The sequence below is a fragment of the Balearica regulorum genome, chromosome 1, assembly GCF_011004875.1.
Source record: "Balearica regulorum gibbericeps isolate bBalReg1 chromosome 1, bBalReg1.pri, whole genome shotgun sequence".
NCBI lineage: Eukaryota > Metazoa > Chordata > Aves > Gruiformes > Gruidae > Balearica > Balearica regulorum.
The window spans coordinates 42,609,375-42,626,390 of NC_046184.1; the positions used below are offsets into that span (position 1 = coordinate 42,609,375).

Sequence of the window (17,016 nt, forward strand, 5' to 3'; positions counted from 1 at the left end):
CCAAATTGTTATTGCTGTTTGATCATTTCCCACCCTGATTTGAGAAGCGAAGCAATCCATTTGAGTGAGCTGTTGAGTGAAAGAGTCTAGAATCTGCTTTCTTAAACATATACAAAGAAAAGCAAGGAAAATCAGTAAATGTTTGCAAGATCAACTCAATGTGGAGCTGCTCAAGGCCACTTTCATGAGGAGTTCCTGAGTTATGATGCTGAGAAGCTCCATAATCAGAAAGCTTTCCTTTGTGAAGTTGAACTTAGAGGTCCCATAAAAAGTTGTATTGCTGGCTTTCTAGAAATGGTGGTACCACACAGAATGTTAAAGGTTGTTTAGTTAAGCCAACTTTGTGTCTTTATTACATCCTTTCTTGAATGCTGAGGATGCAAAAAGTGATGTTTTACGTTTGTTTTGATGTTTCTTGAACCTCCACACATCTGAGTGTTATCAGCTTTTGCAGTAGATGGCACTTGGATTTTGGTGTTCTCCAACTTAAAGCCACTAACATTTGAAAACTCAATAAATTTATTTTGCAGAACAAATTGCAATTGCAGCATTATGATCAGGACTGGCTTATTCTGACACTCCAGTTAATTAATGATCGGCAAGGCAGAAATAAATTAAATCCACTATAATTAAAATTACAAGTCCATCTCAGGACCAATGCTACGTACAGCTGTGTTAGCCTTCAACACTAAAATTCTGAACTAGCTATGTAAACTGGTGAGCATAATAAAGAAGCATAATCCCCCACCATCCATTTTTCTAATGCATTTCTGTGAAACAACCTTGCTGAAGCTTTCTATGGAAGCGAGTCTGACCTCCACACTTTTAAAGGTCAGTCTGTAGCCTAAAAGATAAGCTAGTCTTCAGCCTCAGAATAAAGCACACCATATCTTCAAGAATCTTAAAAACATGATGTAAAATACGAAGGTGCAATTTCTTTCTGCAAACTTTATGCAGAACAATGTCATTATAAATAGACTTTTGATGAACAATGACTAGACAATGCTGCCACATCAAGCCGTACTCTACATTTGTAAAACAGATCTGCACTGGACTCCAAAACGAAGACCCCTACCTCTGGCTCAGACAACATACTAAGTTCCACCTCACAAGAGTGAAAGGAGCGAGAAAGAAGGAGGAAGTCATGTTTTAAACTAAGAAACCAAGTACAAGAAAATAGAAGCTTTCTGAAATCCAGAGCTATGGTCACATAAATTAAACCCCAATATTTAGACACAGGAGCACTTAAAATCATGAAATACATACCACTTACAACTTCACAACAACACATTACATGGTTCACCCTTGGTTTCAAATAGGAAGCCAACGGCCTAAACAGATGTTAAATGTTTACGTCCACTCCCTCATATTAAGACTCAAGTTCTCACCCACGTTTAATCATATTCATAATACTTTTAAGTATTAGATCTTAGTTAAAACACAAGCAGAAGACACAAATTAAGCTTGTTCCAGTAGATTTTCCAAGTGACGGGCACTGATCATGCCTCTCCCTGGACTGCTGCTGGCCAGCCAAAGAATCCAGCACATGGGGTGGTGTTTCCCCACTAACACCAAAGTTGGTGCTAGTTGCTGCAAAGATTGTCTCTTCACAGGTTTCATTTCATTCCAACTCATTTATTTTTAACCACAAGCTCCACACAAAACTGGCTTTGCCACAGAGGCTCTTTTATTCAGGCAGCAGGAAACAAAACTTAGGTAATGGTGGCCAAATAGCATCCAACAACATCCAACTGTCCAGTGGCAAAAGCCAAGCACTCATGTCACAGCTCCCCTTTATATACATTTAATCAGTACTTTGTAGACTGTATCACACATTTTTCTATTTCAATTCTCTTTTTTTCCTGTGCCTACCATGCTTTTGAATTGTTTATTCACATTACTCATCTCCCAAGATGCATTCAGGTGCCAGTGACTAAAAATATCTCCATTTAGTTCATAGTAAATGCCTTTAAATACTATATCTAAACATTTCCTGTATTTCTGCACGTTCTCATCATACAATAGTACAAGCATATTGTAAAGACCTTTGCTAACTAGATTTCAGTTACAACAGTCAGCCTTAAGTACTCCACCTCTTTAAACTCTGTTCTACTTCATATTTTTCAGGCTTGCACAGCATCTCTCTTTCCCTAAATAATAAGCTCACGTTTTCACCAGCACTGTAATTTTCCTGTAGGAATAACTACCACATCTAAATGTGGGTCAACCACCTCCATAAAAACCAAACCTAGAGCTCCCAAGCTGCAGATAGGCTAGAAGTTAGCAATTACAGGTTGCTGAAGCCTAGTCCCCATTGTACCTTTTCACTACTGAAATGGACTGCAAGCCAAATTCCTTGTTTCTTGAAATTACAGCCTCATTTCTAGTAGTGCTCCTCGAAGACTAAGTCAGTGATGACCGATGCTAAAAAAGGCACCAGATACATTTCACCAGCTTAAAATCACTCATATAAGCCCTGAAATAATCACAAGGAAAAAAATTCAGAAGAGGAGACAATATCTGCAAGGAGTTTGACATAGTACAATCAAGTCTTAGTGCTCTTCAAGCCTGTGTTAATGACTTTCCTAAGAGTGAAAGCCCTTAAAAAAACACAAGAGTGTGCCCTTATAAATTAGAGGCAATGGCAACGTTAAAAGGAAGACTTTACTACAATATTCAAATATATAACTACGACATTTGTCTAATAAGGGATACAACACAGTACATACAGAGAATAACCAAAAAATTCTTTAAACATAATAAAAAATACAAACAAGGGGTTTTTTTATATATACATATATATTCTACAGAAAATCATTCCGACTAAGCACAACGCAAGCCAGAGAACATCAAGTTCCAGTGAGGTAACAGCAGCGTTTAGAAAATATATCAGACCTAGCTATGGGTAGCACTGAAAATACTACCATAATAATTCTTAAAATACACTGAAAGACTACCAGATATTCAACATAGTAACAACTACCTTTGGTTTCAAAGATTTTTTTCTTTTTATCTGAACGATACTGAATGAGAAAACAGGAAAATGATTCAAAGTTACCTGAAAAACTGCGTCTATTACTCTGACAGACTAATACCATTACTTTGACAAAGCAAACAATGGGAGTTAAGGAGGCTCATACCAAAAGAAATCTCAAGACCACTACTCATGGCAAGAGCTGAAGGAAGCATACATGACTAGCATGGCTGTCGAGTAAAAGGAGAGAGAATAGTAATTTAAAAAAGCCTGAAATTTTTACTAAGGACTCCACACACCATAACAAACATATCTAATGATATCCTAGGCAATAAGACAACACAGTTTCAAATGCAAATAAGCACAAAGAAGCAACTATGGCTTGTTTTTCAGTTTTGTTTTTTAAACATGTCAGGTCTACTGACAAATTTCACTTTGCATCCAATCAGTTCACATGGACCCACTGAGAGCTTGTTTTCAACAGGTTTAGCAAGGCAGAGGGACTGTTTTAAAGCTGGCAAAAAGTAGTGCTGAGACTTTTTTTTTTTCCTAAAGAGAAGGATCTTTCCGTAGAAGTAACTGTTAAAAGATCTTTACACAAAGGTTCCAGGCTTAGGAGGTGTATCGTAACGCTTCTGCATAAAGACACAGAAGTGAAATACCTGAAATACCTGAGACATTAACATGACCCTTGGTTACAGGATTACACACAGATAACGATTTACCATCACGTGGACTGTTCTCCCACAAATCATAGCATGGTTTAATAAACTAGCACACCACAGCATACATTTTTTTCTCTTTCAGATTAACAAAAAAGGATACAAAGAATTATGTACAATATTTCAATAGGCTTTCTTCCTTACCTCTTTATTGTGAAAGGCAGTGTTCTTGAAACAATATTTGGAACAGATAATTAATGTCAGCATTTAAGTTCTTTAAAACCTCTGTAAAAAGTAGCTTTGTCTTACCATGGCTGTGAGCAGTTCCTGGGCTGAGAGATGGCTGGAGTAACTCTTTGGTTGGAGTAAAATGGGCTTCTTTCCCCTGGCGCTGGCTCATTTTTCCTGGAGTTAAAAGCTGAGATTCATCGCTGTTTGTTACCACTGCTGAAATACAAAGTGGATGCTCATTCAATGATGTTATGTGCTTGTGCATAGATTTCTGTTAACAACTTCACTGCTATTTATGAAGCTGGTATTCAAATGCTGTCTTGCCAAATTTTTCATTCTAGAAATTGAGGATTTCAAACCAGAGATTTGCTTTGGAGAGGATGGCAGAAAGAAGCCAGCAAGACTGGTCTAAGTCATGAGGTAGAAGATGAAACAGAAACTAGGAGAAGATAGGAAAGGCTACTACTGAATACAGATACAGCACTGAGCTGTTACTTAACTTCTGAAATCCTGCTTTACTTGCCACTTTTGTAGATAGTTCTTGGTTTAACTAGCCACTACACAGCCAATCAAAAAAATGTCTTGCCGGATCAAGCTGTGCCATCATCCCAGAAAGCTAAGATGAATGTATGTACATACATCACAAGAAACAAGTCTTACTAATAAAGATCATCTATAGACTCTGTCAAGGGAAATGTTTAGAGCAGAAGAGTTACTCTCCTTGAACGTTATCAGTCTGAAGGACTTTGATGTCTTCTAGCTATTTGTACGATCACCTGGCCAGCCATCCTGTTTATGGTGTCTGTACATTTCCTTAAGCTGAACACAAAACTGTACCTTTTTTGATAGCAGAAGAATGGCTGACTCAGTAACACCTGTCCTGTGGAAGTAGATATACTGACAAAGAGATCAGAGAGGGAAACAAAAGATGCTCACTAGAGAAGAGCCTGCCTAAAAAATTGGAACTTATGATGCGGCTCATTTTAAGAGTTTTCAAGCTTTCCTCAAACAGTTTTAAAAGTTCAGCAGAAGATCTAGTTTAAACAAACAAGTTTCATTTTCTGGATGGAATCTGCAAACCAGAGGGGCCCTCCTCTTAGCTTTTTTCTACTATTATTACAGTAACAGAAACATTTTTTCAGCAAAGCCTAGCATAAACACAAGGCGGTATGAAGAATGCAAGGATGCCAGGATACCCACCTGTACTATTTTTCTACATCAAATAAACCATCTAAAGCTCTACTCCAGGCAAACTATACCCTATGCAGACTGCTGTTCCGGAAAAATACATGAGGAGATAGACAAGGGAGGCGAAAAGCTCATTTTACAAGTCCAGAGTTCAACTCCGGCAGCGCCAAAAGGCCAACAAAAAGTTAAAAGTAGTGACTGACTTTGCTCTTCTTGTACAACCACCAAACTAGCTTGTTCTTTTCCTGCAGCTACAAGTAAGGGGAAAAGGGGAGAACAGAGGAGTTGCTGAAGTCTTGGGAAGGGACTGTAGCACAAAAGGTCCAGTATCTGAGAAGAAAAATAAAAGAGAGAGGGTAGAAAAAAGCTGCTTCATGGCCTCACACAAAACAGGTCCCTACGAGGGCAGTGAGCTATACTGACTCATTTTAAAAAAGTTTCCGATGCACTGAAGTAGCACCAACTTTCAACCAATGAGCTGAAAGTTGCTCTCAAAGAGCCACCAGCCACTTTGCTCCGCAGGTATGGGATTTCACAGCCTGCCGTGCTCCACAGGTGCCCCAGGCCAGCCTCCTTTTTAAGCCCCCTCTCTTTTTAAGAGAGTAGATTTAATTAGTACATATTAATAGATAACTCAGCAATTTGTAGAGGCTCCTTGGCTGCTCTTTATAGGTTCTGATGGACTGATTTTATATACAATACAAAAATATATGGTATATACTTAAGTCATCCATTTACTGACAATGTTTGATGGTCCTATAGCTAATTTTGAATTCATCTGAAGTATGGAATGATTTTATCCTGGAATTTCATTACATTCTTAGAATAAAAATAGCAGCAATACTGAAAGAAAGCAATGGTCATTTACTCTAGTGACCTTGTTCACTTGTGAAATAAAAGTTAGCATGAATGAATAAATGATGTTCCTAGTCAAACTTATGCTTTCTTATTTGCCCAAAATACCAAACTGAAACTTACAGTGTTGTACTCAATGTGTCCCCACGTACCTGCAGTGTACCTCAAAAAGCACACTCCATTTCTGACTGATCTTCAAAGCACTCACACTTTCTGCTGAGTTTTGGCGAGGACAACCAAAATATGATTTTATTTTTTTTTTCATGTTTCTGGGGAACGCCTCACCTACAGAAATGATCAGAGGGCTGGAGCACCTCTCCTATGAAGACAGGCTGAGAGAGTTGGGGTTGTTCAGCCTGGAGAAGACAAGGCTCTTGGGAGATGCAGGGGCGTTGGAACTAGATGATCTTTGAAGTCCCTTCAACACAAACCATTCTATGATTGTAATTCTTTTTAGGTTTCACATGCCATCTCTGCAACTTGAAAGGTAGATTTGCTCAACATGTCCAACAAGACTTACAATAGCATTGCCAACCATTCCTTCCACTCACAGGCCTCAAAGTGGTGATTTATTTTTAGACTTTCACTCAGGCTTCAGAGCACTCATCCAAGAGAAAGGCGACCTCCGTTCATCCCTTCCTTTACCTGAGTGAGTTTAAACCCATACCATCTATCTCCTTGAAGATGAGCACAGGCTTATTTTAGAGAAGAAACATCAATTAGTAAATATCAAGGCCTCCTGGCGACTCTTTGAAGAGTACATTTCAATACCAACAGAACTATTAGAGTTGATAATACATACTTCGTTCAATTTCTTCATGCTGGCCATCAAATTACTAATATACAGTTTGTCACTAAGATTCATGCATCAGAAGAAACACAAATTGGGGTCTTTACAGCCAATTTATTTCATCAGATAAAATATTTGAAGTGGCAGTTTCCATGTTCTTCTGTTTCTATAATGAGCATGTCAAAGTGCCTACACTCTTGAAAATAGCACAAGGACATCAGATATAGGAAAAGGTTTATTATAATTCAGTTCCACATTATTTTTTAATGTCTATAATAAGTGATATCAGCTAAGACCATTGCTTCTGCACAGATTTCTCATGAAAAAGAAAGAATTTGTGCCTGCACTTTTCCTTTCCTCACGTATACAAACTCTTAATCCCAGGCAAAATTACTCTGCCAATCATACGATCATACCAACGCCCGTCAACCAGCGGCACTAATACATCTTTGACTGCATGCATACACATATATACACACACTGAAGTTTTCCCTATCACTACACGAGATCCAATCCTAATTTGAGTATTACAATATATACACCTGTTCATTTCTGAAGATGTAAATTTATTGAAATTAAGTGAACCATATAGTACTATAAACAGACAAGCTCAAAAATAAAACTGTTTCTGAACCATTATTCTCATGTCTTTATTATCTATACTACAGAAACATTTGAAGGTTTCATTTCAAACTGATAAATATATCTTTTTCTCTTCCAGGTAAGTAATTTAAAAGATTTATTTTTTGTAGCCATGAGTGGGAGAGGTGAAGAATAAACTTTTCCCTCTAAGGAAAAAAAAAAAATTTAAACATTTACATGAGTTATATGCCAGGTAAAATACTTTTCTAACAGTAAATTTTCATTGTACTTCAGCTTCTCAACTACAATACAGAAGAAAACCTAGTATTTAGCCTACTTAGTATTAGCAGCCTACGTGCAAAGATGTATGCTCTTATGAACATATGTGCAAACATACTGTAGGAGAAGGGAGTCACTTACTTGACGGTCCATGAGAGTCTCTGTTATCACCATGATGCTGTGTACACATACAATTGAAGAACGAAGAACAGCAAACAAAAAAATCCAGGCCAGGAAGAAGCAAGTGCACAAAAGCAGCAGCAGTGGGAAAGAAGGACAATGAAAACAGTGTTAGTTCATAACTAAAATACAACATGCACCTTAATACCAAAGGCAAGACCTCAAGAGACTTAGCAGTTTAGAAAAGTTGAAGCAACAAAACTGACAAATATGCTTATAGAGAAGCCATTATTAGAAGCCATCATTATGTATGGTTAGTAAACAGCAACTGCCTCAACTGCTAATTCTGAGTGGAAACTCTCCATCAGTATTTTAGTGCTCATATGACCTCATACACCATATACTTGATGAAATTTTTAGCTGGAAAAAAGCTGTTTTCAGAAGACTAAAGCTCTGAAGAAAGCTGAAATAACACAATAGCTGCTCCACTTTCAGAGAGGTGTTTTTGGAAAGACAAAGACTTTTAAGCCATCAGTAATGTGCAAGCACCCACTAATGCCAGATCCAAGCCTAACTGCTTTTGCACACAAACACGAACTTAGAAGCCACAGATTGAGTTCATCTACAAACACAGGTAACATTTTAAATTGCTTAGGATGCAAGACAAGCACCGCATTTTAAATTTAAGAGGACATTTTATATCAAAGGAATTCCAAAGAATCAAGTTGTATAAAAAATTATCCCTGTCCCACTGAATGCATCAAATATAGGCACTACAGGAGTGTAATTGCATAGCAATAGTCTGTACTCCTTTCTGACATTTGATCTGGAATCTTTTGTAAATCATTGCTACTCAAGGCCACAATCGGGGCTAAGATCCCACTGTGCTCAGCTGTGTACAGATGTAAGGTAAGTTCCACCTATCTTTTAAAGGATTTACTATGTTTGAAATCCACGAATAACAGAAAAGGAGGAGAAAACAAGCATCCTGATCAGCATGAACATTTCTTCCTTAAAAATAAAATAAATCCAAAGATGCTATATCTTCTATATCCCAAACAAAAAACTTCTGCTCCATAAAGGAGAGAAATCCTTGCCCTGATTTAAAGAGGATCCAATCTTGCCTCTGTTATCAGAACTAAACAGCAGGAAACGTAAAAAAGAAAAAGAAAAATCTTAGCAAACAGGAGTCTTGTCTTACACTCCTGATCTCAAAACACGGATTTTTATCTCTCTCAGCTGCCTAGGGGTGTTAAATTGACATGGTGATGTGCAAATGTAAAGTACTGCAATAAGAACACAGCAATTGCACTACACATCATTGGAAAGGCGAGGGAACCCTTCTTTCATAAATTTGCACTTTCTGAAAAAGGATTGGATCAAACAAGAGAAGCTGAAATAAATTGTAAGTGCACTTGGTGAACAACCTTCTATCCCTGCCAAAGACTAAATTTATGTCAAAGAGTGAAACACTGCTAAGGGAACCCATGAACTTACTAGACAGGTTCAGGTACTAGTACATGAAACACATTCAAGAATTCAATGATTTTCAAGGCAAAGTGTTTCTTTTTAATGCACAGGTAACATACTGCAGACTAGGAAACAATTTATGTTCAGACTGGAACTGTATTACCCTACACTGGTTTTAGATTCAAGAGAATAACGACTGATAAGAGAGCAAGAGAAAGGAGTCTGCAGTAACCATACAGAGATCCCACAACCAACTGAAGAGCTGGGGACATGGCTATTCAGCACTGGTCTGCTTTATTTCACACTACAAGTTGGAAAACAAAAGAAGAGAACTGAAAAAGTAAATTGTTAAAAGACATATAGGATCAGAGGTTTCTGAGACTCGGACAGCATGTTCACTCACAGTGCATACTTACACGTTGAAGAAACAGTGAAAAAGCACCGCAGCCGGTCCTGTCTCACTGCCTGCCTCTCAGGCAGCCTTGACCAAGATACAACATGACACCACAGAGCAGGGCAACCCGTCACCCGAGACGATGCAGAGGCTTTTTATGTAAATATTTTAGCATTGCATGGTTAATCCCATGAACTGGTACAAACAGCTCCTACGCCAGAGGCTGAAACACAAGCCCATCTAACTCTGTCCCTGATCTTCTCCAACAGACATTCTGTTTACACATCAAACTGCCTCCGTTGCTGGTCAACCCCCTCTCTTCATTAGAACTCGTTGTGCCTGTGTATTTACCTAAACCCTGTAGAATATATATTTCTAAATATTGATGCAAGATGTTAAGATACTGAAATGAGACTATTTCAGTCAAAAAGACCTCCTCATGTTCCAATAGCCTCTTGCACCTCTACCATCTGCAATTTATATCACTGCAGATCAGGGATTCAAACCCCTAAGGGAATAAAAAAATGACAGTTTTACTACTTCAATGTTTTCTCTGGGGAAAAAAAAAATGCCCTCGGGACATTCCTGTCCATCATCTCCCACAATTTTTATTGTAAATATACAAAATTAAGAGAAACATACACTTATTTCCAGAGACACAGCCTACCCTTAATTTCACATTTATTTAATTGATGACTTTGATTACAGATTACTGAACAAATCCTTTGATAAGAGAGGTTCTCAACACCTCGATCGATTGATTTAGCTTCTGCTGAGGCACACTTAGTTGAAAATGTTCCTTTGCTCCTCCCAGCAAAGTTTTAGATTAAGACTAAGGAATAAAACCAGCAACCATCACATGAGACAGCAGCCATAATTCCGTTTTCATACAAAAGCAGCTCTGTGCTTCAGAAAAGTACTATTTTTAGACATTCATTTCTCAGAAATAAAGCTTCTAACAACTTCTACTAAACCTAAAATTACATCTGCCAACTTGTCCTATAAAACAGTATTCTTCTCCTGTTGAAGGTTACAGTAAAAGCCTGGAAAGAACAGCATATGATATTACGTTCTGTGATCTCCTCCTCCTCTGTTTTCCCTTTATGTGCAAGCCAAAAACACATTATAAAGCTGATACCTCAAAAAAGGGCTTTTTTAGGTACCTCCCAGAAACTCTCTAAAAGACTTAAACCATGTAGAAAAGCACTGATGAGTGTCTTCATGCATGTTTGCCACTCATGTATTTCATTAATTTTAATCAGACAAATGGAACTTAAAAAAATTAGATTGCAGCTAAAACTCTGGAATACTGAAGAATCGCAAATATGACCCTTCAAAAAATGTAAAATTCTGGGAAGTGTCAGGATTTACATACACTCAAGGTCTTCAAGATTATGAGGTCCAATGTCCCTTAAAATATGTGCTTTTTAAATAAAAATATTTCGGTTTCAATTTTTTTACTATGGTGTACACCAGACCAAGCGCATCACCAGAAAAGCATCAATTCAAACCAAACTAGAACAGATTCAAGCCGTTTAATCCTCTCCCTGCAAAAGCATCTTCATGTTCATCTGATTACATGAAGCCTCATTTAAGTTACTTACTGAAATTCTATCTAGTTCCCCATCAACCAGAACAGTCTCCATGCTGAGAGGGCGTCTTGTCTGTTTCTCCTTCAGCTAGAGTTCTTCCATCCTGCTACTAAGGATCCTGGAAGAGGAAAGAAAAATATAATAATTCACTTCTAATAGCTGAAAACCATTAAAGAGCTACACTCTTTCCCTCCTTTATGTTTTAAGACAGTAAATAGTCACCTATTGTAATGTTACAGTAATATTGTAATATTATCTCCTGTGTATATTACAGTTCCTGGCAAGACATGTACATTGCCCACAAAAATCAACTTTTTAGGAATTAAGGGAGAGGAGAGTTTCAACTAAAATGTCCAAAACAAAAGCAAGTATTTACTTTTAACTAGGCTTGCATCAAAAAATGAAGAACTATGCTGGAAGACCACAAGCAAAAAAAAGAAGAAAAGAAATACACAGTTTTTGCCTCGTATTTCCGCTTGTTCCAGAGTCCCCAGCAGCACACCACTCCCACCCCACAGTCATATGCACACAAGCTTTTTGGGTACAGAAAAGCTATTCTGGAGCAGTGAGAGTTTAGGGCTCCCAGCATAACTACAGAAAGAGCCATGCTTTGCTTTGTGGAACAGAGACAGAGAAATTAAATCATTGGTGCAAACCAGCAGCCTCTGTGGCAGAGTGAGCACTCAGCTGGCAGTCACCACACGCAAACAGAAAGCAATGCCTCGTTCTCTAGACATTTCCTATTTACCTTTTTTGCTAGAGAAAGCAAGCTACAATAAACCTCAGTATTCACACCACATTTGAAGTCATCAGTGAGACATGGAATCAAGCAAAACTCAGTGGAAAAATCCATGCCTTAACCATTCAAGCATTTAGTGGGTTTTAGGAGGGAAGTGGATCAAAATGGGATGCCTACAGAGATGACCATCTACACAGCCCATTGCTCTGCTTCCCTCTCCAAGGTCCCCATCAGCAGAAGACACAAGTGGACGCAATGCCTGTAAGCTGGCCTGTTCAAAACAGCAAAGCCAGTATCCCACAGGGAGAAACCCCCCATGGTCCCACCCTCCATGAAGCCATGTTCACACTGCCCTTCCTTCCAGCCACAGCAAGTGGTTGATGACAGAATTAGCCCAAAGACTTTTTTTTTTTCCTCTTTCTTTTTGTCTTGGGTGGGGTGAGGGGGCAGGAAGCAACTAAGATACCAGCCAGATTGCTAAACCAACACTTGTGCAAGAACAGGGGTAGCATGGAGATGGTGAGGTGTTTTTTCTTCTTTAAGCCATGATGTTAGCATATTGTGTTTAACGTATGCATCAAGCTACAGCTTCAGATCAAGCTTTATCAGAAACAGATTAACAGAGGACATAGGGATAAGGTGGGAGGAAGCATCACAGCCCCTCCAGGGAGCCTGAGGAGCATCCTGGGTGCAGGACGATGGGAGAAGGGCAAGGAGAGGACCAGGAAAGTACACAAGATCTTGCAGTTCAAAGCCTCACTCAGGAAATACTCATGTAAACAAATCTCACTGTAAAGAACAACCATTTATTCAACTGCTTTCAATGTTTTTTATTATCATAGTTGTTGTTCTTGTATTATGTAGAGCACATTAAAATTAAAAATCCCTTAGGAAGAACATACAGTATTAACACAATATAGCAAGTTACCATAACATATGTCACTAAAACACAAAAGGAAGCATTAATAAAAAGTTTAGCACACAATCTTTTTGTTAAAGAAACTGCAAAGTTCATAGTTACCTATGACTCAGTTCAAAGACCTGACAAGGATCTTACTCAGGTACCTGAGTAACTATCAAGGTGGCACATAACTGGGAAGCTTACGGCTAAATGTTTTCATGTAAATTAGAAACAGTAGACATCTGAAGGGAGATGACTACAAACGATTAATTTGCATTAATAAAATGAAAGATGGCATTACCACAGAAAGAAAAATTCACCCCAGAAGCTCTGTTTCCTGGGGCAGCAGGCACTGCGACACGCACCTTCCACACACCAGCACGAGGATGCAGAATTGGGTAATGTCTCTTGGAGGTTGCTCCTTGTCATCCCTCTCCCCACACCCATTTTATGTTCTATTATTAGCAAACAATTCAGCAACACCAGGCTGCATATATATTCAATTTACAGAAACACTAACCTCTCAAACAGGATCAAAAATGAGTGGCATTGCAAATATCAGCGCATACATCTGTTTAAAGCACTTAATCGGCTTTTTTAGTTACACAAACTTGCAACCATACTCAGTTATCCAAATAAAACAGATCTTTCCTGACACAGGAACAGTTACTCTAAACCAGTTTTAAACCCATCCTTATTTTCAACAGACATTTTTTAATTCGTAATTTTTATTGTCAACACTCCTGGTCTATTCTGCTCCTCCATTTGTTCATGTGACCACAGCCACGACATCCTTCCTCAAGAGAAGTATCATTGGACAGGTACCCTAATATCTAATTCTTAGCAGTCATGGTCTTCCATGGTCCCCAGGAAACTCGTAATCCAGCAGGGTCCCAAAGACTGCAGAGGAGTTATCTGGGAGAGGGAGACAGAAAACTCTGCCTGCTCATGTTTGAATAGACATGCAGAGTAAAGCAGGTGCAGAAATGGTTAAAGACTACCTTCCCCCACATTGTTTAGCTTCTGAGCAGACAGCCAGCTTGGCTTATTTTTCTTGGCAAAATGAAGGCTGAAAGTGAACAATATTGCTTCTGAAATATGCCAAAATAAATACCAAGGAGAGAAAAGGGATCTCTCAGCAAAACAATATTGCCAAAAAGGCAAGTAAGTATGAACTTGGAGAACAGATTTATTTTGAAAATTACAGAATGCTTCCAACCACCCGAGCCCCAAGGCTTTGAAACAACTTTCCAATCAATGTAGGGAAGGGGAATTTATTTATTTATTTGTAAATGCAGCCAGATTATTATGGGGGGGGGGGGGGTGCTTCCACACCTAAGTGAGGTCTTTTCTACTTCAGCTAATCCAACCATTAGATTTAAAGACACAACCCCAAATTTAAATCATCATCTTTTTAGCTTTTGGAGGACCTTTATGACATGCCTTTGCTGCTCTCTCCACATTCATATGTGTTTGCAATTTGGTTGCCTAGTTTGTTGGTTTGGGGCTTTAATTAACAGATATTCCTACTTCAAAATCACAACTCTTAGGAGCTTAAATGTTCAGAAAGTCACACACAAACTGAAATTATCTGAAAATAATTACATGATGGCATCCCAACTAATCACCTGTGTTTCTTTTACAGACAAAAGACACAAACTGGCACTTAGAAAGTTATTGTTCATTTTAAAGCAGCTGTACCAAACAGACAAAACATGCCACAAGGTACTTCTCTCCAACTGTGAAGAGGATCTAGGGTGATCAGCTCAGAAGCATATATTTAAAGCAGAGGGGAAATGCATCCTACTTATCATGTCATTGTCAACCTGTCCTGTTAACATCTGTATTTCATCTTAATTTATTTTAGCAGATTGCATCAGCCATTTGTAGTTTTGTAACAGTCTGGTTTTCAGTTAGCTGCACCTAAAGAATAGGAAAATCCTTCTAGGGTCTGTGATAGAAGCAAAGCACAGTATGCATCGATGAGAGCTACTACTCTGTGTGAACAGGATTTTATCTAACTATCCATACATATGCATACGAAAATATCTTACGTGACTTCCTACCTCTTCCTAACTCCCATCCTTTAAAAAAAAAAAAAAAATCAATCTCAAAAACATTTATCAAAAGCAGTAGGAGTATGCCTCAGGTCCTGCACTTGGGTCACAACAACCCCAGGCAACGCTACAGGCTTGGGGAAGAGTGGCTGGAAAGCTGCCTGGCAGAAAAGGACCTGGGGGTGTTGGTCGACAGCTGGCTGAATACGAGCCAGCAGTGTGCCCAGGTGGCCAAGAAGGCCAGCAGCATCCTGGCTTCTATCAGAAACAGAGTGGCCACAGGACTGGGGAAGTGATCGTCCCTCTGTACTTGGCTCTGGTGAGGCCGCACCTCGAGTGCTGTGCTCAGTTTTGGGCCCCTCACTAGAAAAAGGACATTGAGGTGCTGGAGCATGTCCAAAGAAGGGCAACGAAGCTGGTGAAGGGTCTAGAGCACAAGTCTGATGAGGAGCACCTGAGGGAACTGGGGTTGTTTAGCCTGGAGAAAAGGAGGCTGAGGGGAGACCATATCACTCTCTACAGCTACCTGAAAAGAGGTTGTAGCCAGGTGGGGGTTGCTCTCTTCTCCCAAGTAATAAACAATAGGACAAGAGGAAATGGCCTCAAGTTGTGCCAGGGGAGGATATTAGGAAAAAATTCTTCACAGAAAGGGTTGTCAGGCATTGGAACAGGCTGCCCAGGGAAGTGGTTGAGTCACCATCCCTGGAGGTATTTAAAAGACATGTAGATGTGGTGCTTAGCGACATGGTTTAGTAGTTGGACTTGGCAGTGCCAGGTTAATGGTTGGACTCAATGATCTTAAAGGTCTTTTCCAACCTAAATTATTCTATGATTCTATAATGTTACATGACGTTCTCTGAGGTATACTTGCACAGGTCACAGAGCAATAGAAGGAGAAGCCAGATGCTGGCCAGACTGGCCAGAAGCCATGTCAGAAGTCTCTGTGGTAGCACACCTTTATTCACATCTTTACAGACACGTGGATTTGGGGGTGTTCTGTATTGAATTATAAATTCTGTATGTTAACCAGATACATCAGTGTTTATTGTAGGGATATGTTCATTTAACTGAATAAAGGGGTTATTAGGAAAGACAAGCCCTTTTTTTTCCTCCAGCATAAGAAAGGCTTAAATATGTAATTTGTTCCAGGCATATTAGAGAGTTTAAACCTGACTCCATGGCAGTAGTACCCTACTGGAGGTACGTTTCTAACATTAAAACCATAATTCAATTCACAAAAGGATTCTTCTTCTTCCCTCTCTCCCTCAGAATATTAGCTTCCATTCAAACACTTCACTAAATTTGGAGAATTTCATCAAGAGTCTTTGCCTGATCTCATGGCTGAGATGCTTGCTATGCTACCTCCTGTATCCTCACTTGCCCCCTCCTGAGTTCCTGAAATTCACTTTGTGGCTGCACCTGGGCTGAAAGTGGTAGAGATGAGCCCTGAATCTAATACATTTTCTGTTTCATGGACTGACCAAGTTACCTGAACACCTGCATACTGTATTATACAGGCAGGTTCTAGCTTTCTCCCTAAGTACTATCACCTATGGTCATTAGATATGGCATTTGCACTGTGATACTGTTTTGTGATCTGTTATAGTATCAGAGTACCCTCTTAAACTCCAGCATCATACCTCATAGGCAAGGTACTGCTTCACCGGTGACCTGCTAACAGGCTGCATCAAGTGCACAGTGAAATGATGACTGCATGCTGATCTGGCCTTTCCAAAGGGGAAGCATGCTCCAGGGCTCTGATCTCCAAAACTGACCTGCTAAGCTCTGCTGGATGCCTGCCTTCTTTCCTTAAGGGCTAAAGTAAGTTTGACACACTTAAATTGCCCAAGATACGTATCAGATAAGAGTATATTGTAAATGTCTTTAAGATGACACAAGCATAATACATTGACTTCAAAGATCAATGCGGAAACAAGCATGGACAAGGCACACAGAGAAAGGAAACCTAGTTGTTCACATTGGCATCAAGATGGGTAAAAATTCACCTAGGTCCTTGTTGTAAAGCAGAGTCACAACTGTACCAGAAAAGTGCTATTCCACAGGGAATCACAGAATGGTTGACGTAGGAAGGGACCTCTGGAGGTCACCTTGTTCAAACCCCTTTTGCAGGAGGGCATCTAGATGGCTTTTGAATATCTCCAAGGATGAAGACTCTACAACC

General features: G+C 39.2%; 1 protein-coding gene across 9 annotated transcripts in view; it reads right to left on the reverse strand.

Moving 5' to 3' along the window:
* OSBPL8 (oxysterol binding protein like 8) overlaps window positions 1-17,016 on the reverse strand; it is a 95,257-nt gene that overhangs the window by 50,725 nt on the left and 27,516 nt on the right. For 4 of the 9 annotated variants that reach the window (XM_075747141.1, XM_075747160.1, XM_075747151.1 and 1 more), the window contains 3 exons: window positions 11,150-11,255; window positions 7,703-7,739; window positions 3,946-4,083 (listed from right to left, as the gene is read on the reverse strand). In XM_075747141.1, coding sequence (XP_075603256.1) covers window positions 3,946-4,083; window positions 7,703-7,739; window positions 11,150-11,191 — 217 coding nt within the window. In that variant the 5' untranslated portion in view covers window positions 11,192-11,255. The remainder of the gene's footprint in view (window positions 1-3,945; window positions 4,084-7,702; window positions 7,740-11,149; window positions 11,256-17,016) is intronic. The other 5 variants (XM_075747182.1, XM_075747165.1, XM_075747189.1 and 2 more) reach the window with 3 other exon arrangements.